Below are 25,268 nucleotides of genomic sequence, written 5' to 3' on the forward strand. Positions count from 1 at the left end.
ATTGGCTTGGCCTAATTAATACTCAACAACTGCAGAATATTCATTCTTTGCAAGGGCACATAGAATATTTACCAAAATAGACCATAACATGGTCAATGAAAAAAATCTCAACAAATTTCAAGATTAAAATAATATAGTGTATGTTTTCTGACAACAATGAAATAAAACTAGACATCAATAGCAAAAATATAACTAAAAAATTCTACAGATGCTTGGAAATTCAACAACACACTTCTAAATAACCCATGGGTCAAGGAAGAAATTACAATAGAAATTAGAAGCTAAACTTCGAACTGAACAGACATAAAAAGTACAATGTATCAAAATGTGTGGGTTGTACTTGAAACAGTACTTAGAGAGAAATGCAGAGATTTAAATGCATAAATCACAAAAGAAGAAGAGTTGAAAATCAATGATCCAAACTTTCAACACAAGAAGCCAGAAAAAGAACAGTCAATTAAACCAAAAGAAAGTAGAAAAAAGGAAACAATGAAGATATTAGAAGAAACCAATGAAATAAAATACAGACATACAATAAAGAACATCAATAAAACCAAAAAATGATCCTGTGAAATGACTGATAAAATTGGAGAGAAAGAGAGAGACAGAGACAGAGAGACAGAGACAGAGAGGAAGAGAGATCGGATATGAATATATACAAAGGACTCAACACTAAATACCCTACAGACACATTCAAGACCACTGGAAAAATAAATTTCATCCTAGCAGTCCTGAAAGTCGAGCATTGTCCACAGATGAGGAAAACAACTCAGAGAAGTCACGGATGTAGTCAGCACAGAGCTGGGTTTGAACCCTGCTTGACTGAGTTCTAAAGCCCACTGCTCTCTCCTTTCAAGACCCAGTATTCAGTGTGATAGAGGTGCTGGCTAAAGCTATGGTGGTAATCAGATTGCGATATAGAAATGTATCAACTCAACACATTGCACATCTTAAACTTACACAGTGTTAGATATCAATTATATCTCAATATAAATACATAAATACCCCCCCCAAAAAAAAGACTCAATGTGCAGAATTATAACTTGAGCTGCTTGAAAAACTCCTTGGTCTGAAAGTAAAAGCTCTAATATTAAAGTGTAAACACCCACTCCATGTCCCACCAGATACCAATTTGAACAGCCTGAGCAGAGGGGCAGACTCGCATTATCTTGTCCAGGGTAAGAATAAAGACTCTGGAGCCTGAATGCCCAGGTAGAGTCTGGGCTCAACCCCTCCTAGCTGTGTGACTCTGGGCAAGTCACTTAACTTCTCTGTGCCCACGTTTTCTCATCTGGGAAATGGGGGTGGTGACTGTTCCCCCCTCCGAGGGCTGCTGGAGGACACGGTAGTAAAGGGTGTGGTCAGTGCTATAAGTCAGCAAGATGATTAAACAGCCATACAGAGTCAACCTACCCGGGGGCCACTGCGTGGGGACTTCAGAGCTCGCCCTTGGTCTGCAGAACACCGTGGTCCTTTGTCATCTTTCTCCAAATGTACTTCTTTCACTCCTGCCCCATCGGTGTTTCCTTGCGGGGCACTGGATCCTGTGGCATTTCCCCAGACCAGTGATGTAGCAGGAGAATCAGCACCGCACCTGGAATTCTCCAGGCCTAAACAAGGTCCCGTCCACCCTCCAGTCAGACCCATTTCCTGCTCTGAGGGTGGCCCAGGGCCCCTTGCAGTCAGTTGCCCTGAAGGCTGAGTCACCTGCACCCCCCTTTCTACAGCATTCCCCTGGCCCACCGCCATCGTGTTTCTTCCCTGGAGATACTCCTCTGCTCTCACCGAAAGTCCCTCATCTGTGCTGCTCCCCGACACGACTTCCCCCTCCAGGACTCGGATCCTTTGTAGAAGGTGTTCGTTCTCCCCCCTGAAGGCCTGCATCATGTCTTCTATTCCCAGCACTATATCCTTTATCAGCTCTTTATAACTGACCCCAAGCTCCGAAATCAGCGCACTGAGCTCCCAGTTTTCCAGGGTGATGCACTCCATCACGCCTTTGGATTTTCGGATGCTCGCAGACATGGCTTTCCGGAGCTGCCCAAGGTGCCCTTTCAATCTCTCGTTTTCCTCTTCGAGCTCAGAAATTTTGCAGTAACTTTTCCGGTTACAGTCTTCAAGGTCAGAAATGACCTGCACGTACTGGTCCAGCTCCCTTTTTACGTGAGAGATGTCTCCTAACAGCACGCCGTTATCCTGTTTGAGCGCGGATATTTTTTTCACATTCCTCTCCCTCTCTTTTTCCAGGACACGCAGTTTTCTGTGGCATCGCTCCTGATCTCCCTGAAGCTTGGCGTTCTCATGTAAAACTCTGCTTCTCTCCTTCTTCAATCCAGAAATAAGCTGACGAAACCTCCTCCTCGCTCTCTCGAGGGCTCTCGGCTGCTGAGAGAGCTGGTTCCGACCCCTCTTGGAGGGCCCCTCTGGAGGGCCCGGGCTCAGGTTGACCAAATCCAGCACCGGCCCAGGAAGAACTTCGCCAGCTCCTAGGGCCTCAGTCTCTCCCGGCTTAACGTCCTCAACAGGCTCCTCGGGGTTTGCTTCCTCGGCATAACCAATATCCAAATCCTGGTCTGCCAAAGTCTGCTGAGGATACGCGTCCTCCTGGCAGCTGTGCCATCTCCGAACAAAGCTCCAGTTCTCTCCTGCCAATGAGGAGGCTTTCCAGCCATGCCCCCCACTCCCAGGCTTCAGGATGGAGAGTTGCTGGAAACAAGCCTCCATCTCCTCTTCAAATTCCTCTATTTTTAACGCAGATCCCTCACGGCCTTTGCTCGGAGCCCGGGGGTGACTGGTAGGTCGGGCCCCCTCGGGCCATAAAGCCAATCCAGGAGAGGGTGGCAAACCTCCCTCCTGCGGTAGGAAAAGCATTTCCTTGGCCTCACAGTCCTCAGAGCCAGGCTCCTCCCGGACATCCCTGCGGCCCGGGCTGGACCCTTGGAGATGCGACAATCCCTCCTCCTCCTCCTCTTCCTGTGCTTTGTCCTCAGGGCTTTCCTCTGGGAGAAGCAGAGCATTTCCAGACCACACGTCGTCTTCCTCCTTGCCCGGAACTCTCCTGATGGCCCTGTCCTGCTCTGCAAGGGGCTGAGCACCTGCCGGAGGCGGCCCGTTGGTGCCATGGGCCCTGGAGAAGGCAGCTGTGGCGGCCTCTTCCTCCTCTGACGATGAAAGCCCTCCTCCTCCCCCTTCTCCTCCTTCTCCCTCTTCTCCTCCTTCTGGGAGGCTCCAGACATGCCCTTCCCCCCGCCCCCTCCTGCTCAGGGATTCAGGACCCTCCGCCGACACTGAGGCCTCCCCCTGAAGAAGGGGCAGTGGAAGCTCCCTCCTGGGCCCAGGGCAGGAGGCTGCAGCCGGGGGTTCAGAAGCCCCGTTCTCGTTCCGTCCACCCTCTGGGGCCCTGACACCAGCCTCCAGGCTCAGGTTCTCACGGCTTTCCTGACTTGACTGAGTCCTGTCACCGAGGTCGTCCTCCTTCCTGCCCCCAGCCCTCCTCGCCTCCCGCATCTCCGGTCTCCACCCTGGGGCTCCTCCTCCCTCCTTGCAAGAGTCTTTTAGATCCTTGGGCCCTCTGCTGGGAAATCGGTGGTTTGAAGTGCATGGGGACTCCGGGCAGAGGGAGGCATCGTGGCCCCTTGCCTGGTGATGATCCCGGCTGGGGCGCCCTGCAGCGGAGGGAGCCGGCGGGGGCCTGGCCTCCAGCACCTGCTGGGCTTGCAGTTCTTCCGGGGAATCTTCCAGGAGCAGCCGCGGCAGCGGCAGGGGAGCTGAGTCCCCAGCCTGCCCCCAGGGAGGGCGTGTGGATGTCCGCGCTGGGAGGAAGGACACCTGGGCCGGGGTGGCTGCTAGCGTCCACTCTGAAACCCAGGCCAGCTCCGCCGGGAGGACTGAGCCGTCCATGTCCTGCCCCGGGGGACAGCCACGGATGAGAAGGAGCGTCTGTTCACCCAAGCCGGGCTCAGCCGGAGTAAACTAGGGGAGGGAAGACAAGAGAAGGGGTGAAGCGGCCCCTTCCCCCACAGAGCCTCTCCCCACCTCTCTGACCCCATCTCCTCACCCAGCCATACAGGTCTTCCTAACACCCCAGGTCTGTTAGCACTCCAGGGCCTCTGACCCTCGCCACGGCTCACCCTCTGGCTTCATTAACATCTCAGCTCAAACGTTACTTCCTCAAAAAGGCCTTGCTGACCTCTCGCACCACTGTCTGTCCATTCACCCCCTTTCCCTCCCTCTGTGGCGCCCTCCCCTCGCTCACATCATGTAGGATATGTGTGTGTGTATTGTTTAACTCCTCCCACAGCCCTGCACTGTCCAATACGGTAGCCACACAGGCCACATGGGGCTCTTCCAATTTAAAGCAATTCAGTGAAAGTTAACACTCAGTTCTGCAGTGACACCAGCCACGTTTCAAGGGCTCAGAAGCCACGCGTGGTTCACGGCTACTACACTGGACCGCACAGGTGCAGAATATTGCCAGCACTGCGGAAGGCTCTAGTGGACAGCACGGTGTAGACTATCTGCCTAGAATAGTCCCGGGCACACAGGAGGTGTTTCGTAGATATTTTTTGAATATCTTTTTATATTTACTTATTCAATGAGCTGAACCAGAGAGGAGGACTGGCCCGACTCAGAGAACAAACCCAGGCTGGACTGAGGCCCGGGAGATGAAACTTGGCTTCATCCAGGCTCAGTAGGAGCCCTCGGCTCACATGCGACCACGACCCCACTCCCACCTCGCAGCGCTCCCAGCCTCACCGCCTTTACCTGGCGGGTCTTCCCACCTGGCCTGCCCTTTCGCTGTCCATCCCTGGTTTCCTGTCTGTCTAACCACTTCCCCAGCTTTTCTATGAAGCTCTCCCCACCCCAGCGACTGCTCTCGGCTCTTTTCCCACCTTGGGTGTGACACAGCACACCACGCAGTGGCTCAGAGCAGGAGGTGAATGAATGAAAGTAGGTGAGCAAGGAAGGCCCCCTCTCTTCAGAACCGCATCAGGGCTGGCTGGAACCAGGCTCCTGACCCGTAGGGGAGAGTGTGGTGCAGAGTGTGGGCTGTGGAGACGTGAGGACCCCAGTCCCCTAGAGGGCTGTGAGGCCTTGGGAAATCACGACTTCTTCCTCTGCAGAACGGGAGGTCATAGCTCCTGCCCCATCGCTGGCGGGGAGGCTTCAATGAGATGAAGTTTGCTACGTGGCAGCTGGGTCTGGGCACACAGCTGGGGCACACAGCCTTCCTGCCCACTCCCCACCCAAGGCTCAAATCTCCCTCTCAATTATATATAGAATATTCTTCCAAACCCCAAGCTTCTTTACCTCCTTCTCCCACCTTCTGCGTGGCGGCCACACCGTGCAGCACACACAGTAGGGCTGATCAGACCCAGCTGGCACCCCAGGCATGCAGAAAGCCTCTGGCCTCACCTGTCCACGGTCAGATCCTGCGAGGTCTCCTGGGAGCTTGTCCGTGGTCTCCGGGCCTGGGATCAAGACAGCGGTGCCTTGTCCAGCCCCAATGCAGTCCCAGGCGCGGGACCCCTCGGAGGGCTGGCCTGGGAAATGACAGGACCCGAGAGTTAAGAAGACCCTCCTAGGAGCTTTCCCATGATTGCCACCAGCAGTGCCATCTGCTGTTAGGATGAGACAGCACTTCTCATGAGTCAGGGCCTTTGAGCCTCCAAAAGTGGCCTACTGGCCACCACTGCCTGTCAGGTGAGAAACCCAGGCTCAGAGATGGGGAACGACATCCACCGATGAGCCGCAGAATCGGGTCTGGAAGCCACCTCTTCTGACCACGAAGCCCACGACATCTCCCCGGCCCTGCACCCTCACGGTCACACAGGGTCAGAATCCCTGGCCCCCAGCCCCTCACAGTCAGCACGGAGACGGAGGAGTTGATGCCCAGGCTTTGCCAGACACGCCCTGCCCCCTTCCCCAAGGACAAACCTGACTTCGTTTGACTTGTCAGCTCTGTTCCCCAGAAATGGGGTGGAGGGGAAAGGTCAGCTTTGCTGGTCGACAGCCCCGCTGGGTATAACTGACCCCCTCATCCTTAAGTTGAACTTCACCTTGGAAAACTGTACATAAACCACAGACGGCCGGTTGGACACCGTGGCTTGGGGCTCCCTGCGTGCAGTGGCTTTTGTAGCAGGGACCCTGGAAGCTGCACCCGAGACTATTAGCAGAGATATTGGTTCCCGTTAGGGACAACTTAGGGATAAGGGGGTCCCAGCAACTCCCAGACTTCACACTTGTCTCACACCTGAGCTGTCACTGGGGCGGGGGCGGGGAATAGAACAGCTCCTGGTCACGACACGGTCTTCTGCGAAGACAAATCCCCCCGAAGGGACCCCTGCTGCCTGAGGCTGGCACGTGCGTCGCTGGTTGGCACCCTTCTGAGGGCTGAGGGAGTGAGCCTAAATGTCGGGTTGAGCCTAAGTCACAGACCTTGCCGTGGGCATTGTGGACTCTGCTCCTACCTTTCCCAGCTGTGTGGCATCAAGCAAGCAACACTACCTCTCTGAGCCTCAGCTTCCTGTCTGTAGAGCAGGGACCGCCACCCTGCTGTGTCATCAGGATGTCCTAAGAGAGCTGGCCCGTCAGTGGATATCCATGCAAGGCCCCCCACGCACCTGCCGAGCCCCTTGGACAAGGGACCCCGTCGGGGCCTCGGTTTCCGCAGGCATCCGGAGCCTTCTCCCAGGGCAGGGGCAGCGATTCATCCTGAACACAGCCCAGGGCGCCCTTGAGGAAAAAAACACAAGAAGACAAGACAGCTGTGAGTGTCCCTGGTTGCAAGGGACCCTCCAAGCCTGTCCCAGCCAAGTCCCTTCCAAGGAGGGAGTCGGATCCCTTCCCCAGGTGAGGACAGCAGAGGGCAATGCCCTGGCCACAGGGCCCTGGTCTTGCGTTCTCGGTCCTGCCAACCAAACTGCCTCCTGTGAGCACCCAGCCTCCATTTAGCAGACAATGAGGAGCCTGTCCATTCAGCCAAGATTTTTCTGGGCCCCCCAAGGTGGCACCAAAGGCTCCAGTCCCCTCTCCTTCCGGTGCGGAAGTTCCCTCTGTATCCACGCGAGGTGGGAGCCTGCCCCGGCCTCTGGACAGTCCTGTCCCTCAACTGTCCACAGGCCCCAAACGCCGCAGCCACGCATCTCCGGGTGGCGCCCTCCTCCTCTGGCTCGCACCCCAAAAGGCAAGCTGGGGTGCAGCAAGGAGCTTCCCTAACCCAACGCCCACCCCCGCCCCGCAGAGCACGTTAGAGGCAGCACCTTGACTGCAGCTCCAGCCGCCACCACGAGGGGCCAGGGCACAGGTCTCCTGCAGGTTCCCACTGCCCCGGGTACGCCTAGCCCGGTTCTAAGGGGTGCTGTTTGCTTCCCACCTGCTCCCGCACTAGACCTGAGGTCGCTCAGGAAGGAAACTGGCCTTCATTCGGTCCGCACTGTCACTCCAGCCTGGCACACACTAGGTGCTTAATAAAGGTTTGGCAGTTGGATGGATAGACAGAACCTGCAGAAAGGCAGACATTTCGGACTCGCCGTGCATTTATTCAGCAAACATTTATTAAGCTCCTACTGTGGGTCAGGTGCTCTTCTAGGGGAGGGAGAAACGGCAATGGACAGGTCATGCCCCGTCCCCATCCCCAGGTCCTCACCTGCTCTCAGCAGACCCCTGCGTTGGCCACTAACTGGGCCCCCTGCTTCCCCTCCCATCCTTCCTGCAGCTGCCAGGGACCCTCTGACCTGCAAGTCCCCCCTCACCTCCCCCACTCAGTCCACGGGATCAGCTCCTGTGCTGCAGTCAGGCACGGGAGGCCGTCCAGGGCTGTCACCGCAGCCCCTGACCCTCCTGGTCCTGGCTTCCTCTCTCAGTGCCTCCTTGTCCCCCCACCCTGGTTCCTGCTGGCCTCCGCGCACGCGGTTCTTCCTGCCTGCCTGGTTCATCCTCCTGGGAAGGGTACTGGTCACAGGCTGCCTCCTTGCAAAGCCCTCTCTGCCCCTGGCTCTCTGCTCCTCCTTTGCACACCCTTCGGCAGCCGAGCAATTGCACTGAAATGGAAACCGGGTCAGGTTGCCCTCCTGTTTCCAACCCTTCCATGCTTCCCACAGCCCTGAAAGATAAAACCCCTGCCTGCCCGGCCTCACCACACCCATCTCTGCTCTTTGGATGGACCCTTCTCCCTCCTGCCTCGGGGCCTTGCACCCCTAGTGCCTGCTGCCTACACCTCTCCTCCCCACCTTTCTGCCTGGCCCAGCTGCTCCCTTCTGGGCTTAACTTAAAGGCCAGATCCTTAATGAGGCTTCCCTGAGCCTCCCCCAAATGAAGCCCCTCCCTCACCGCAGCATCTCCTCCTCATACCCCAAGTTTGTGACCTTCCAGTTACTGTGCGACAGTCTGTGTCTTGTCCAGTTCTCCTCAGAGACCAGACTCTGGCCACACCTTAGGATCACCCAGAGGCTTTTAACAAGTACCAGAACAGGGCCCCAGCCAAGACCAATGAAAACCAGAGGGGTCTGGGCACAGCCCTGCTCTGCACCCAGACGGGCCCGGCCAACCTGCCACAGGTGCCTTCTGCCCACAGACCTTGCGGTACCTCATGGTTTTCTCCACTGGCTTCCCACTTGATCAGAATTAAACACCTTTGTCAAGAACTTAAAATCGCTATTGGAAGGAGGTGGAGATGAGAAAATGGAGAGAGAGAGAAGGCACAAGAGAAAGGAAGAGAGAGAAGGCAAATGAGAAAGAAAAAAAAGAGAGGAAATAGGATGCAAAAAGGGAGACAGAAATTCAGACATGAGAGCAAGCAAGAGAGAGAAGCAGAAGGAAGGAGGAGGGAATAGATGAAGGGGAGGCAGAGGGCAGTGTCGAAGGCCACCATCGTTCTGCTGTTCATTTCTATTTGGATTTTGCTCCAGTACCCAAGTTGACTTCCATTCAGTCCAACAAATACTTTCTGAGCACCTACTATGTGGCAGGCTTTGTCCTGGGGCTGGGACACAGCCATGGGTAACACACACAGACCCCTGCCTCGAGGAGCAAACATCCAGGGGAGGACTTCCGAGATGATGCTATACCCGCTTCATGTCACAAGTGATGAAATCAATACTCAGAGAGGGAGAGTGACTTGTCCAAGGTCACACAGCACACACAGTGGGAGAACAGGACCTGAACTCAGGTCTCTGAACTTGATCCGGGCCTTCTCTCCCCCTTCCTGCCCCCCTCTGCTCAGTGTTGCCAGCCCTCCCTGCTTTTCAACACTCACAGGAGCATTTGCCTGTAACTTAACTTGGCTTTAGTTTTAACGTGTAATTATTTTGAAAGAAGAAAATGAGGAATACAGTGATATCCAAACACAAATATGACAAATGTGTGAAAATATATCCCTCTGGGCTTTGTTTCTATGCATAGACATTTAAATTCTTCCAAAAGTCTGTTTCTACAAAATGTTGACTTTCGCGTTGTGCATTTTTCATGTGATGGTATCGAAGGATCATTTCTCCACAACTTCTTCTGTAATGTGGTGTTTTAGGGCTGCCGAATAATCTCTGACGTAAGGAATGCCTTCACTTACCAAATCAGGTCCCTCTGATCAGACATTTAAGTTGTTTCCAATATTTACCAACTATAAACAGTATTGAGGTACTTTTAATATATGACAAATATTCAGAATACAGTGGAATCTTGAGGTTTTGCTCATTCGTTTTTTTTTTTTTAAGTAATGGACCTTTTTTGTAAGACCACGGGCCATCTGTAGTTCCTTTTATGTTATTTGTATGTTCGTGGCTTTTGCCTATGTTTTGTTTTTTGACATTATCGAAACTGTTTTAAAGCCCTTGCTCGCTGCAGGAGTGAGTGACAAATGTGCAACGGGCACTTCTGCTCAGGTGCAAGCTTTGAGCAGGAAGGGGTTGCCTGGACTCAGGAAACAATGAAGAGATTCTCATACTGGCCACCAGGGGTCGCTCTACTCATATCGCTGGGGCCAAGAAGCTGGCCTGAGCAGCCCGCATTCCTGAGGCCACTGTCACAAGGAGCAGGGTCTCAGCTCTGGGATGACAGCCTGACACTGACATTATAAGAGAGTGACTTTTAATCTCTTTATATGAGCCTCCTTGTTACCCTCCAGGCAGGGCCACTGCCCCAGGGTGTCCCCTGCTGCAGCGGTCATCACCCAAATTGCCCTTTCTGCTCCTGTGTCTATCTCCCCTACAAACTTTTGAAGAGCGGGATCGCCTCCCCAGCCCCAGTGGCCGGCACGGTGCCTGGAACATACAGGATACCCAGTGCACGCTTGCTAAAAAGCATTTGGACACATCTGCAGATAGGCTTTGCTTCTCTTGCAAACCAGAGTCCTCTTAAATTTTCTTTCACCTGGGATTCTGACCAGAGACCCCCTCCCCAAACTCCTCCCCGAGTTGGGCGTTTGTCCTCGCAATGGCCGTTCCTTTGGGGACCTGGGCTCCAAGCAACTTGTTCTAGAAACTATAAACTGTGTGATCCTGGGCAAGGCATGTGCCTCCTCTGTGGGGTTGGGGACAAAATCACTGATCCCTGCCTGGCTACCTCCCAGTATCAAGGAGATCCTGTTTGGGGAAGTGCTTTATAAATAGGAATCAAATAAAATATCTTCTCATAACGATTACCCTCACCATAAATCACACCATGACACACATCAGATGTAACCAAGGGGCTGGTTTGGGTTGGAGGCACCCTAATAATTTGTAATGATTTTCAATATGATACACACTTCCCTGGGGCTAGACCTCCCTCTCGTTTCCCAGTTTCTATACCTCACTTCCCAGCATTGCCATCTTAGGCTGGTCCCTTCGGCTGGAAGTTTCCATTTCCCATGGGCAATGGAGCAAATATCTTCTTTTGGCCATTTAGTCACTGAGTCACTTGCTCACCAAGTATTCCACAGCCTGTGGGCAGGGGCTGGGATTTATGGCTGAATCGGACCCAGTTGGTGATGACGATGAAGGCACAGCTATGGGGGGGGTGGGCAGCCAGGCCCAGCACAGTGAGAATTAGGGTCACCAGAGGTGGGTCATGTCATGATGGGAGCACCAAGGAGGGAAGGAGCTGACATAAAATCAGGAAGGTCTTCTTGGAGGAAGAGACATTCTCACCAAATGGAGAGAAAGAAGCAGGGGTTTACCAAGGGGCCGTGGGGAGCAGACAGTAGAAGTCTCTAGACACAGGGAAAGTAAGCAGGCTGGAGAAGCCTGGCATATTTAGGGACCTGCAGGACCTCAGGGTGGCCAGGCAAGGTGGGAGGAAGGGGTGGGCAGTGAGCCTGGAGTCAGCGGCTAGAGCAGCTGGGGCCTTGAATGCCGTGGTTAGGAAGTGGAGCTGGATCCCAAGGCGATGGAGCTGCTGGGGGCTTATGAAAAGAGATCATTTGGGGGTTACACCGTTATCCAGAGAAAGGTGCTGAAGATCTGCCGCGTGGCTCTTAACCATTCTGAGTCCTGCCCCTTTGGAAATGCACTGTCAGCCTTGGGAAATCATGCATGCATGCATGCAATGCTCTCAGAACACTGAGTACAATTTCATACATGCACAGCCATGGCCACAGGCCAGACCAAGACCTGAGGGACACCATCTGGCTTTACAGTGTTGTTATCAATAGATTCTAGCATTTTAACTTTAAAATTGCAAGCCATGCTGCCCCATGAGCTGGTGACTGGCTGGCATTTCCCATCTCTCCAGCGCGCTCTCTGGAGGATTTCTTCCTTTCAAGGTGGCCCTTTACGACTCCAAGGTGCTCAGAGTCAGGGCTGTCAGTGCCCTCTGAGAGTAGGACAGTTTGGAAGACTCTGACATACCCTGTGGCCCTGGGTCCGTTCCCCATTCCAAACACCAAGATCCCCAACAGTGACCCACAGATTGTCAGGCCCCTTCCCCCTTCCTCTGTCTGCACCCTCTTTCTCCAGGCAGTCTGTCATCCCGTGCAGGCAGGGGTCTTGTCTTACTTCCCAGCCCTGGTACCAAGCTCAGGCCCGAGTACACCTCGTGGTAAGGCACCCGTTAAATGCTGATTTGGGACCCACTGACCACTAGTTACCGGAGGAGCAGAGCATGGCACTCACAGGGTCATCTCAGGGTCAGCCTGCCGGGGTGCAAATCCTGCCCCACCACTTAATATCTCTGGGACCCTGGGACTCTCTGGGCCTCCACTTCCTCATCTGTAAAATGGGGGTAAAATAGTGCCTCCCTTGAAGGTCGTTGAGGGACAAAATGAGTGGACAACAGATGTAGAGCACCAGAGATGGCGTCTAGTGCAAAGACTCCCTCATAAATATAGGAATCGTTTTGTACTCCCATGAAGCCGGCGAAGAAGCACATCAAGGAACTAGAACCGACAGTTCTACCGTTTCATGGGGCCTCATAATGGTGCATCCAGGAGGGTACTTGTTATGAGTTAAATTGTGTCCCCCCCTCAAACTTCCTAAGTTGACTCTTAACCCCCAGTACCTCAGAACATGACCTGATTTGGAAATAGAGACACAGTTGATTAAGTTAAGATGGGGTCATTCAGGTGGGCCCTAATCCAATATGACTGGTGTCCTTATAAAAGGGGGACATTTGGACACAGAGATGCATAGAAGGAAGACAATGAGATACAGGGAGAAGACAGCCGCCCACAAGCTAAGGAGAGAGGCCCGGAACAGATCTTCATTCACAGGCCTCGGAAGGAACGACCCTGCCCACACCTCGATCTCGGGCTTCCAGCCTCCAGGACTATTGTTGAAACCACACAGTTTGTGGTTCTTTGCTAGGGTAGCCCCAGGAAACTCTCATAGCACCTACGTTTCTATTTGCTCAATAAGGAAATTGAGGCATAGAAATAAAACGACTGGCAAGGTTCCCGGGGCTCCTAGAAGGCAGGGCCAGGCTCCAGGCCCACCAGTTGGGGGAACTCAGCCCTGCTTGTCTCCATCTGGGAGAACTGCTAACGTCTGGCTGGAGCAAGAAGCTGGTCACCCTGGTGCCGAGAGATCATCAGCAAGGGGATGGGAGCCACTTTCTAGAAGTGAGAGCAAGCCACACAGGAAATGCACAAACCACGATGAAATGGACACCGACGGCCAAAGCAAGCCCTTGCTAATATCACTCTCCCAGCCCGGATGCTCACAGGCTGCCATTTTAGATTGCTAAAAGCCAGGAGCAGTGACCGTCCCATGACACTCTATGCTGAAATGGTAACTGACATTTGTCCATCTTTAAAGGCCTCTTGCATTCACGCTCCCATGGGCTCTTCACTCTGACACACTCAGAAGACAGCAAGTGCTGCTACCCCTTCACCCAGCAGAACCCACTGCCTCTGGCCACTCCGGGTCCCACCTGTCATTTTAGAGCATGAGCGTCTCACCCCAGTGTGTACGGCTCCCATGTTTAAGGATCAGCATTTTCTATTCCACGGGCCCCTGTTTCCTCCGCTACTCATCTGATAACAGGCTGGCTTCTCCGGATGCTATAGAGGCAGAACTGGATGCGGACCACACTTTATGGGAAATTTAAGGAGTTTTTGAGAGACTTTGGACTGTGCACAGCAGCCTCCAGCAAAGTCTTGAGAGCATGCAGTTCTCCTTGGGCATTGGGTCTTTTAAATGATAAGGCATGAAACACTGAGAAGGTCACAGATGCATGTCAACAAGGGGCTTATAACTGATGGCACACAAGCTGCCAAACGCAGCCACTGACACTGCCCCAAACTCCACAAGAACCAACGCTGGCCCCAGCATCTTAAGGTAAGGACAGCATCTTGGAGTCACAGCCTTGATCTGGCCCGTGTCCCCTTGCTGGCCCTAATACTTTGGAGCTGCATGCCTGTGGTCAAGTCACTTAACCTCCTGGGTCTCAGTTTCTCCATCTAGTCAGTGGGATAATAGCATCTGGCTTGCAAGGCTGTACTAAAGATTAAATGAGAGAACACAAAATGTACAAAACGTTAGGAGGCATCTCTAAAATATTTAGGTATTCACCCTTTTCCTTAGATAAAAGAAAGAGTAGCAGTGCACGGGAAGGCAGAAAGATTGGGAGAATAAGGATGTAAGCCAACAGCCTATATTAAAATCTTACGTTTAGGAAAATTACAGAAAGGATTCTAAATGACAATTTCCATCTCTACACGATTTATTTTCTGAAATTACAACAAGGTGCCAATATTAAAGGTACACTGTATTCCTTTTACCTGGTGAACATAATGGAGGAAGAACGAACAGGACACGCAGAAGTAACATGAGTAGGATGAAGTACTAAAAAGATAAAATATAACCACAGATAAACTCATTATTAAAATGATCTAGGCAGGATACACTTCATTATCTTGAGAAAACTAAAGTTCCAGTTAATTTGAAATAGGTTGTCCAGGTCCGAAGATAAATTTGATTTGTTTTTTTTAATGAGTAATCTTCTTTGGGCTAAGGTGGCTCCCTTATTTTTCCTTAAATGCAAATTAACCCAGTGGGATCTTGATCTCTTGGAGGGAGCTGAGTTAACTCTCCCTTTACAGGGAGGCAGCCTGGTGCAGGAGAAACAAAGCACTCTGGACCCACATCCAATTTGGATCAAATTCTAGTTCTGCCTCTTCTGAGCTGTGTGATAACAGGTCAGTGCACTGCCTCTCTGAGCCTCAGCCTCCTCTCTGTGGAGTGGGGACATTAATAGTACCTGCTTTACAGTTTTAGGAGCATTAAATGATGCCTTTGAAAACACCGTAGGGTGCCAAGCACATGGCAGGAGTATATTAAACGGTAAGTTTTTGCTCGTCTATCAGTTAGGTGATAACATCAGTGTCCAGCCTGCTCTCGGCTCCAGAGCTTAAGAAACTTGCTCGGGGTCACACAGCTAGCAAATAGGAGAACCAGAAAGGGACTGAACCCTGCATGTTCTCTGCTGCACAGTCCTGAGGGCCTCCTGTGTGCTGCTGCTGGGGCGGCCGCTACAGAAGCCATCTGACCTGGACCTGCCCTCAAGGGGCTCACAGTCTAAAGAAGGAGAAATGAAGATGCACGTACAGCACCGGCACGCTGGGACCGTGGTCACCTTTGGAGCTGTGAGGGAGGTGGGAAAGGGTGATCGCTTTCCCAGGGAGGGGTGGATCGGGGTGGAAGTCACGAGACCATGACAGTTAATGTCATACTGCACGTGGAGAAGCTCGCCCAGCACGGGGCCTGGCACAGGCAGGGACCCATCAAATGTCAGACAGATGGACGGACAGGAGGAAACAGACGATGAGGGATGAAGGGTAGCTGGTTGGCTGCCTGGAGAGTGGCTGCAAGGAGAGATGGACAAGCAGATGGTCGGGTGAAAGGGATGATGGAGTGTGGGTAGAGGAGTGGGTGGGTGGGTAAACAAGACGGTGGGTGAGGGCACGGACAGGTGGATGGTGGTTGAGCAGGTGGGCAGATGGTGGTGAGGTGGCTGGGTTGGTGAACGGGTGAGTGAAGTTGTAGGGGTGGATGGGTGCCACCAGGTGGGTAGATGGGCGGATGGAATGAAGGATGGATGAACGGGGCTGGTGGGTTGGAGGGGTGGTTGAAGAGGAAAACTGGGGAATGACGGAGTCCGTGACTTGACCAAGCGGCAGAAAGTTAGAGAAAAGCAGAAAATCACTCGTGCCCTGGGTTGCGGCCACTTACCAGGCTACAGTGACCAGCAGGGGCCGTGCTGAGCGCTCTCTCTCGGGGGGCCTGGGCTCCCAGCTCCTCTCGCAGGCACCTGTTTTGCTGGGCGAGCTCCTCCACCTGGCCCTGCAGGCCGATCTCCGACAGCTTCAGCCCATAGATGCAGCAGCGCAGCTCCTCCAGCTGCCCGCGGAGCAGCCGCTCGGTGGCGCGCTGCTCCCGCAGCCGGCGCGCCGCCTGGTCCCGCTCGCGCTCGCCGCGCTCGGCCCTGGCCCGCAGCGCGCGCGGCTCCGCGGCCTTCTCGGGAGCGCCCCGGGGACTGGCCGGGCCTGGGGGTCGGGGGCCACCCGGGTTCGGGGCGTCCAGCTCGGCCAGCAGGAGGCCCGCGGCGTGGCAGAGGCGCCGCACGTCCCGCTCCAGCCGCTGCACCTGCGCCCGCAGGATGCGCTCCTGCTCGCGCGCCAGGCGCAGCTGACGCCGCTGGATCCGCCGGCCGCGCTCCAGGGCCGCCGCCTGCCGCCCCAGCGCCTCGTCCTTGCGCCGCAGCCGCTCCCGCAGCCGCCGCAGCCGCCACCGCTGCCGCCGGACCGCGCGCTCCTTCTCCTGAACCTACGGGTTGGCGGTGGAGGAGGGCGTCAGGAAGGCGGCCGGGGACGCACCGTAGCTCGCATTGAGCCTGTCTTTATTTGAAACTTCGATATTTTGTTGTTCAGCGCGCTTTTTCTTTTTGCATTAATTTTTGCGTTAAGACATTGCTGCAAAATATTATTTATCTCGATGACTGTTTTTTGGCGCCCCTTTAAAGTTTGCCCAGGAGACGAGTGCCTTACTCACCTCCCCCTAGTGTGGGCCCTGCACACCCGTGAGCTCCCCGAGTTCTTGGAAGGAAACTGTGCAACGGGCAGGATGGGGATGGGCTGGTGCACACTGGGAGGGCCAGTGGTTCCAACATGTAATTCCCCCACACCAGTTTGTAAAGAGCTGCCACCTGGACCCCCCTGAGTGTCCCCACTTCCCCACTTGCAGAACTTCCCAGACCTCCCCATTTCCCAGTGCCTACAGAGTTAATGCCTGGCCCAGTAAGGATCAGCTGACCATGACTTCTGGCTGGTGAGACAGGACCACCAGTGTCACAGCATTTGTTCCTTCCTGTGAATACGCCCCGTGGAGCTACTCAGAAGTGACCTGCATAATGTCACACGACTAAAAGTCACTGAACCGCCACGTACTTGACTCAAGACCTTTCCTTTTTCCGCTTGGCCCGCTGCCTGTCCAAGGAACACATCTCCCTGTTCTTAAACCTTGGCCTCCCCCCACCTATGAGCTGTAGGCTGGACTGGGGTGACCCACGCACTGCAAAAATGGGCGTCCTTGCCTAATTTTCAGAATTAATTTATGCAAATGGGTAGAACTGCCTTCATGTTAAGCTCTCTTTCAACTGCTAGTGCCTGCTGCCGATGCCCAGTCACAGCCACGAGAGCTTGCAGAAGACAAAACAAACAAGCAAGAGCAAATGGGAAAGAGGAAACTTGGGAACAGCCCGGCAGGCTTTGTTTGACAGCGTGTTTTGGGGGGAAATGGGGCAGATAAAATTGGAGTTAGATTCCCTGCGAGGAAAATTGCTGGGGGTCTTCCCGATGGTATGAATCCTGTAATCGGTGACGCTGGGTGCACGGTGCCCCATCATCTGGATGGGTCTACCTTTATCACCTTTGGGAATGACCGCGGGTCACCACAGAAGTGAGGTGTCTTTGTATGCAAAGGATTACTGCAAATATTGACAACAATGGGGCAAATTGCCATTTGGCAAATATCAGGTACAAAGGGCAGAGTTCATGCATTCCTGCAAAATATGCTCTGAAATGCAGATAGTTCTGGGGAGAGATTGAGGGTTAGTGTCTGGGCTGGGTTGAAGCTGGGCCAAGTGCTCTCCGAGGGGACCCAAGCCAGACCCCTCACCTCTCTGAAATTTTGCCCTTCATCTGGAAATGGGGTTTTGTGACAGGACATTCCCAGGAGCATCCAGATTACAGGAGAATGCAATAAAGAAATGTGTGTGGGCCACATAACTGCGGGTCCTGCAGTGCCCCGAGCTTGCTAATGGCATTTCCCTTGCTTGTCACCCTCATCCTCTGTCTCCCCATCATACTAGGAACCTCTGGTGATTGCAGGACTGTGTCTTTTCACCTGGGAAACCCTATATGTATATAAGGCATGACAAAAAATATTAATTACAGGATTTTCCACAGAGAGATTACATTCTTGATGGTGGGATCCCACATAACACTACTATACCTCGGGTTGAAAACTCTCGGACACTGACGATGATGTGCTGTGAACCAAGGAGGATGAACTCAACTTTCTGCACCTGAAGTTCAATGCAAAGGGGAAAAGTGGCACTTGCATGTCTCCCTGGCATCTCAAAGACTAATTTCAATTTAATTGAACTTCTTATCTTTCCATGCATCACTTCTATTTCAGTTGAAAGCTAATCAATCTGGTGTTTTTCAAACTTTCTGGACTACTTCCCACGGTAAAAAATACATTTAAGAACATGCCCCATTATACATATGCGCATGTTGACAACTGAAACAGAAGTTTCAGGAAACAGCACTCCCCTTCGTACACGTGATGCCCTTTCATAATTCCTAGTCAATTCCATTCTTAAAATGCTGGTTGTGAGTTACAGAATTGATTTCACAACCCACTGACGGGTGTCAACCTGCAATTTAACAGTCACTGTGCTGCCCTGTGAGTAGCAATTTACTGAAACCAGATGCCTCTCGGGATCTCTGGGTCTCTGCCTGCCAAGTCTCTGCCCTCCAGCCTTCGTCATCTCTCCCCTGGAATATTTCAGTAAAGATTAGTAATTACGAAGGCAGCTAGGGCTATCCAAATGCCTACCGTTGTGAGTGTTTTACACGTATTACCTTCCTTTACCCACACAACAATTGAACGGGGTTGGTACTGTATCATTCCCATTTCACAGATGAGGAAACTGAGGTTCAGAGAGGTTAAGTCACTTGGCCTAGATCACACAGCTCATGAGTAGCAGAGCCAGGGTTTGGCTCCAGGCATTTGCCTCCAGAGCCTATCCTCTTAACCACCCACTCCCTCTCCAATCACGCTCTAACTTGCCCCCTGCCCCTGCCGCCTCTCTCTCCCATGCAGTTAGAGCGATATTCCCAAAAGCTCTGACTATGAGCCTCTCCTGCTAAGGTCCCCCTAAGTCCTGCTCCCCCTTGCCTCCAGAATTTGGGTCATGCCGGGGCCCTGGTGATCTGTCCTCCCTGCAGCCCTCTGGCCTCACCAACTCTGTCTCCCCACCACACACCACATTCCCCATGGCTCCCAGCATCCAGCTTTGGAGTTACTTGTTTCCCATCTGTGTCCCTGCCCGCAAGCCAGCTCCTGAGGGCAGAGACCCCGCATCAGTCCTCTCCTTGTCCTTAGGCCAGAGCCGGCTCCCCTGATGTCAGGCACCAAGTCCGCAGAAAGGAACCTCTGGCCAGAGCTCCCAGCAAGTGCACAACCCTTGCATGCCACCCAGTGGATCCCAGCCAGAGCCCTATGAGGCGGGCAGGACAGGATGGGAGCCCCGTTTTACAGATGGGGCAGCCGAGGCCGAGGGATGCCACGTGACCTTGCCCAGGTCCAGCGGCCCCTGCTTGCACTGTTAGAATTGGGACCTCTCTTACCCCTTCTGGCTAGGCTCTCCGCCCCACTGTCTATGTTCAAGGCCAGCTGCTACCACGTCCAAACCTATGGGGTGACTCTGCTGGGACAAGAAACAAGTACTGGAAAGAAGGAGGAGGGACTCGGTACCTGGCTGGCGAGCTCCCCCTGCAGCACCTCCAGCTGCTCCTGGGCCCGGAGAGAGGCACTTCTCTCCTGGAATACGAGGGCGCTCAACTGGTCCACCTTCTGGAGGAGTTTCCTCTCCGACAGCTCCAGCTCCTGAATTCTGCGCATTGAAGCAGCAAGGCGCTTACTCAGGATGCAGTAAGCGTGGCCTAAGGTTTTCACAGACACCAGGATCATCTTTTTTTCCTCTGTTATTTGGCCAATTTGATATTCTGACAAAACGACATTTTGTAAAACATTCATACCTATCTTTTTGAAGATGATCTAAAATACTTCAGAGCCCTCTTTTGAATAATAAGGCACTGGGAATCTTAACAGTGTTCTCATCCCTAAACCAGTAATCCCCAGTTCAGGTCATACCAATGAAGAAGGACTGAAGCAAACATCTGAACCATACATCTGCATTGTCTCAATTAATCCTTACAGGTGGATTCCATTCCCCCTACTTCGCACATGAGGAAACAGGATCAGAGAGGCCGGGCCACTTGCTCAAGGTCACAGAGCATTATAGAGTCCAGGCTGCATGGCTCCCAAACTCATGCTTTAACCCTGTGCTCTGTTGCCTCCCATTTAAGCTAAATTATTGCAAATCTCTTCTAAGGAAATGACTGAAATGCAGAAAAAAGGTTTCTGCGATTTAAAAAATTAATCTCTGGATTACAAAAGTGAGAGGTTGGAAATGACCTAACAGTTAGGGATGGCTAAGCCACCTGAAGTCTTCAGCACTTCAGGAAGTGCTGAAGTTGTGTCATATGCAAAATAATACCCAGGCTGGAAGTGAGCCCTGACCTCAGCTACATAGAAAGGAGGAGCACATGTGAATGGAGGGAAGTCGGAAGGAACATCTGCCTACTGGTCCCATGAGGAGCGGAGGAGCCACATAGACTCACTTGTCTGTCTCCTGCTGGTACCTAGTATCCAAGTCCCCTCAATGTGCCAATCTCACTTCTATAATAGAAGACCATGAAGCACGTGGAAAGTGCATTCTCAGCCTACATGGACAAGCTCTGCACAACCTCACTCCTTTACCCAGCTCCACACCAGGTGACCTGCTCATCCAGGACAGACTCTACTTCCCTGGGTGAGGACTTAGCTTTGCCTCCTGGCTCTGCCACTTACCTGCCATGAGGCCTTAACTGGGCTCATTCACCACTATGACCCTCAGTATCTTCATCTGTAAAACAGGTAATTGCACCTTGCTCAGAGGGTTGTTGTGAAGATTAAATAAAGTGAGTCACTATTATTAATAATAGGGCCAAGAGTCCCCTCTCCTGCTCTAGTTTTGAGGCCCTGGGGGAGGGTCTCTAGAGTGACAGAAGGGAGGGTGCCCTCTTGTGTAGATTAAAATTAAGTTCCTTCCAAAATGAACCCAAGGAGTGGCCGCTCATTAATCAGTCAGAGGCTTGGGTGGAGTGCCATCTGATTGACTATAAAACGTGGTGATACCTGAATGGGAAAAGAAAAGTTTAACTTTTTAGTTTTTGAGACCAATCTGAAATGTTAAATCTGGGACAATATTGAATTCTGGTATTATCCCTATACTTAAACTAGGCAGAAAATGACTACTTTCATGGTGGCAGGCTGAATAACAGCCCCCAAATATATCCACGCCCTGCTCCCCGAAACTTATGAATGTTACCTTAAGATGCAAAAGAGACTGTAGATGTGATTAACTTAAGGAGCTTGAGAAGGAGAGATTATCCTGGATTATCTGGGTGGGCTTAACCGCAATTACAACTGTCCTCACGAGAGGGAGGCAGAAGGGGAGGCCATGTGACCACTGAAGCAAGATGCTACCCTGCTGGCTTGAAGATGGGGAGGGGCCAGAAGCCAAGGAATGCAGCTATAGATGCTGGAAAAGGCAGACACAGGTTTCCCCTACAGCTTCTGGAGAGAGCACAGGCCTACGGACACCGTGACTGTAGCCCAGTGAGACTGCTTTAGGACTTCTGCCTCCAGAACTGAAAGGCAATGAATGTGTGTTGTTTGAAGGCAGCACGTTTGCAGTAATTTGTTTTAGCAGCCATAGGAAACATATACACACACAAATAGGAACTAGACAATGAAGTACCATTTTTCACTGATTAATGACAAATTTAAAAATATATATTACAGTGTAGAGCTGCAAAGAGTGCTACAGAACTGGGAGACTCCATCAGGGAATATCCACCAGGATAAATCGGGCAGGCTGCCTGGGTGGTCCCAGCGCCCCCATGTAGCCGGGTGTGTGACCACGGAGAAGTTACTTAAGCCAACACCTTAATTTCCCCATCTAGAAATTGAGGATATTGCTATTACTTCATTTTCAGTAATTTATTTTTAAGGATTAAGTCTGTTAATACGCGTCAAGCATGTAAATAGTGCCTAGCCCAGAGTAAACACTCAACAAGTGTTCAGCTATTATTAATTTCGTTGCATTTAGATTGTAAATGAATTTGCAGCAATGATAGTGTTATGGAGGTGGGAGTGGGGTTCTCGTTCTCAAATTTCTAACAACGTGGTTGCATTAGTTTTGCAATAAATACTTTAAAATATTAACTCTTTAACTGAAGTGAAGTCCAATGTACACTATCAATCTTTTACTATCCCCTACTTAGAGCAAACCCATGGTGAAATTAGCCTGAAATCTATATTCACAGTTGTGCATTCAGACCCTGGCTTCAGCTCTCAGTGACACTGAGTAATGTATTTCATCCACTGAGCCTCAGTTTCCTCATCTGGAAAAGGGGATCATATCACTCTATGTGTCACAGGGGTCAAGGGAGCAGTGATGGAGGCATTGTGGGGGGAGGTCAGCACTGTGCCCTGCACCACAGGATCTTGGTAAGCCTTAAATCTTTTTTCTCCCAACCCCTGCCACAGATCCGGCGTCCCCTCCTGAAGCCCTGCTTCTACCGGATGGTGCATCCCACCTTCAGAGAACTGAGGACACAGCTCACATTTCCCCACAGGCGGGTCCAGGACACCGCCTCCAGGATGTCCTCACCCCAGGCCCCAGCCACAGAGGCCCCTCATCTCCGTCACTCATGGTGCCTCCACGCTGCCTGTTTCTCCCTCACATAGAGAGGTCCCCTCTGGCAGGGGTTTCCCACCCATCTTTCCCAGGCCTAGTGACCTTCTGGTTTTCACTGCCATGTACAACCTTGCGTGAGTTATACTTCTATCTCTCCAGGGCTGGGGCCCTGCCTTTCCAGCTCTCAACCCCTAGAACTCATGTTTTGGGCTGAATATGTCCTCCCAAATTCATATGTTGAAGTTAGCTAACCCTAGTACCTCAGAATGTGACTGTATTTGGAGATAGGGTTTTTAAAGAGGTAATTTAGTTAAAATGAGGTCATTAGGGTGGGCCCTGATCCACTATGACTGGTGTCCTTATAAGAAGAGGAGATTAGGACACAGACATGCACAGAAGGAAGACCACAGGAAGACACAGAGAGAAGGCAGATATCACCAAGCCAAGGAGAGAGGTCTCAGAAGGAAACAACCTTGTCCACACTTTGATCTTTTACTTCCATCCACCAGGACTATGAGAAAATAAATGTCTGTTGTTTAAGCCCCCCAGTCTGTGGTGCTTTGTTATGGCAGCCCCAGCAGACTCATACAACAAACAGTACGTGATTCCCGAGGGCCAAGTGCACATTGTAGAATGAGTGAATGAATGAGGGAATGAAGGAATAAATGGATGAATGAGTGAATGGACAATCACACAGACTGATACTGAAGGTGACAAAATAATTTTTCTCATATGTGAATTTTTTCACGTGAAAAGTTTGACAAAGAGGAGAAAAAGTAAAGATCATGTAAATAAATACACATTTACTGACTTGCCCTTACTAAAATGAAGGAAAACACACAAAAAATGGTGAAGTCAGACAAATTTAAGACACTTGGCTGTTGGCATATTGGTAAACCTGTCAGACCCCAGCCATAACCGTACTGCATTTCCATGCTGGGTTTCTCCTCATTCTACTGGCCTAGGTATCAAAACAGAGCATGGGCTTTGGAGAAGGACCTGGATTCAAACACCCCACCTCTGGACCATGTCGGTTCCATCAGGAAAATAGAGCCTAGGCCAGGAGGTTCAGCAGCGAGAATCAAACAAACATAGGGAATCTGCTACAAAGATGATGGAAGAGATGAAAGGCCAGACAGAGATGACAGGCAACCCAGAGGTTAGCAACTGCTGGGAGCCACTTCTGCCCCTGGGGCTGGAGGGATAGACAGGGAGGAGGTGGTGATACTGGGGCCCAGGAGCAGGACCACAGAGGAAGCCGAACGCATGACTGAATGGCAGCCATGGTCAGAGACGTCACCCAGAGCAGAAGAGAAGGGGAGACTCCCCTGGCTTCGCCCGTCCTCCTCCCTTCAGCGTCTCCCATTGGCTGGACCCAGATGGAAGCCAGTGAGCAAGGGAGCCTGGGAGGTAGGCTCAGCCCCTACGATACGGAGCAGAGGAAGGGAAAGACAGAGGAGCCAGGGACTGCTGTGGCGGGTTATGGAACACTGATTGTTTTGCCTGCATCCTCAGTCATAGAAATGATTCAACACTCCACCCTGACACAATTAGGATGCCCCAGGATTCGTACATACACAAAGAAGAGGTCCAAATGGTATATATTTACCTGCTCCTCAGCCCAGACTCTGACATCACGTACTTGTCCACAGCTGCCAACAGCTTCTGTTCTGAGGATTCCAGGTGCTTCCTGAGTGTTCCCGTGCCCATGTCTGGGCTTCTGGCTGCTTCTTCTGGAAGACATTCTGGCTCCTCACCAGTCTCCTCTACATCCTGGAAGATCCAGGACGTGTCGATCTTCACATCGACGTTCATTATATCAAACCCATCGCTGCTGGGGGCTCTGACAACGTAGCTGAAACTTTTTTCAGTCCGTCCTTTAGCTGTCGGCTCCATCCCAGACATAGTTCATGGGCCAAGACTTAATACAATTAAGTGAATCTGCAACATGGACTTTCTGGAGATTTCAAGGTGGCTGCAGTGCCTTCAGATTGTGCAGGAAAATATCCTTTGAGGAGGGCAAGAACAGGTGGATTATTTATGAGTGGGGGACTTGGGTTTCACCTGCAGAAATGTCATACAATATGAATGAAAGCCTCTCGTTTTACAAGCCAGCATGCCTGCACTCACCCAAAGCAGAAAAGTCACTTGGAATTAAAAATTTAATAATGTGTACAAAGAGGTAAAATAAGATTTCTAGGCAGGACCATCAGAGTGTTATAAATTCTCAGCAATGAGGCTCAAGTTTTCACCAGGTAATAAATGAAGTTCTAAACCTCCTTTCTGAGTCCAGCAAACATTTATCACAGGCTTGGAGTTTACTAGGGGAAGGGAAAGGGAAATTAGCACTGCACTGGGTCATCTCACCTTACCTAGTCCGATTCTCCTGGAAACCCCAGGAGGCGGGCATTTTTATAACCATTTTATAGATGCTGAAACAGAGGCTCTGGAAGCTGGGGGAGTTGGCCAGGCCCCACAGATGGGCAGTGGCAGAGTCAGGATTCAAATCCAAGTCTGACTCCAAAACTCAAGGGGTGAGGGATGAACCCAGACCCCGAAAAGGAGGAAACACATCCTGCTGTGGAGGAGGCTGAGGCTATATAGATGGCCAAGGAATGACCCATCACAGCTGGCAGAGGTGGGCAGAAGGTTCTTCCAGGCGGAGGGAGTCTCAGGACCAAAGCCCCAGGACAGAGTCAGGACAGGTGAAGGGAGTGGGAGTGGTCGGGTTTGGCTGGCCCAGTGGACACACTGAAGGGGGAAGT

The 25,268-nt window shown here is 51.9% G+C and overlaps 1 protein-coding gene across 1 annotated transcript in view; it reads right to left on the minus strand.

The window, feature by feature from the left end:
- Window positions 1-24,399, minus strand: part of C5H4orf50 (chromosome 5 C4orf50 homolog) — a 48,728-nt gene extending 24,329 nt beyond the window's left edge. The window contains exons 1-6 of the mRNA XM_059923845.1: window positions 24,113-24,399; window positions 19,452-19,590; window positions 15,642-16,235; window positions 6,624-6,735; window positions 5,416-5,543; window positions 1,414-3,972 (exon numbers count right to left, since the gene is read on the minus strand). Coding sequence (XP_059779828.1) covers window positions 1,414-3,972; window positions 5,416-5,543; window positions 6,624-6,735; window positions 15,642-16,235; window positions 19,452-19,590; window positions 24,113-24,399 — 3,819 coding nt within the window. The remainder of the gene's footprint in view (window positions 1-1,413; window positions 3,973-5,415; window positions 5,544-6,623; window positions 6,736-15,641; window positions 16,236-19,451; window positions 19,591-24,112) is intronic.
- Between the last annotated feature and the right edge of the window lie 869 nt (window positions 24,400-25,268).

Source organism: Balaenoptera ricei, chromosome 5 (genome assembly GCF_028023285.1).
Source record: "Balaenoptera ricei isolate mBalRic1 chromosome 5, mBalRic1.hap2, whole genome shotgun sequence".
Taxonomy (NCBI): Eukaryota; Metazoa; Chordata; class Mammalia; order Artiodactyla; family Balaenopteridae; genus Balaenoptera; species Balaenoptera ricei.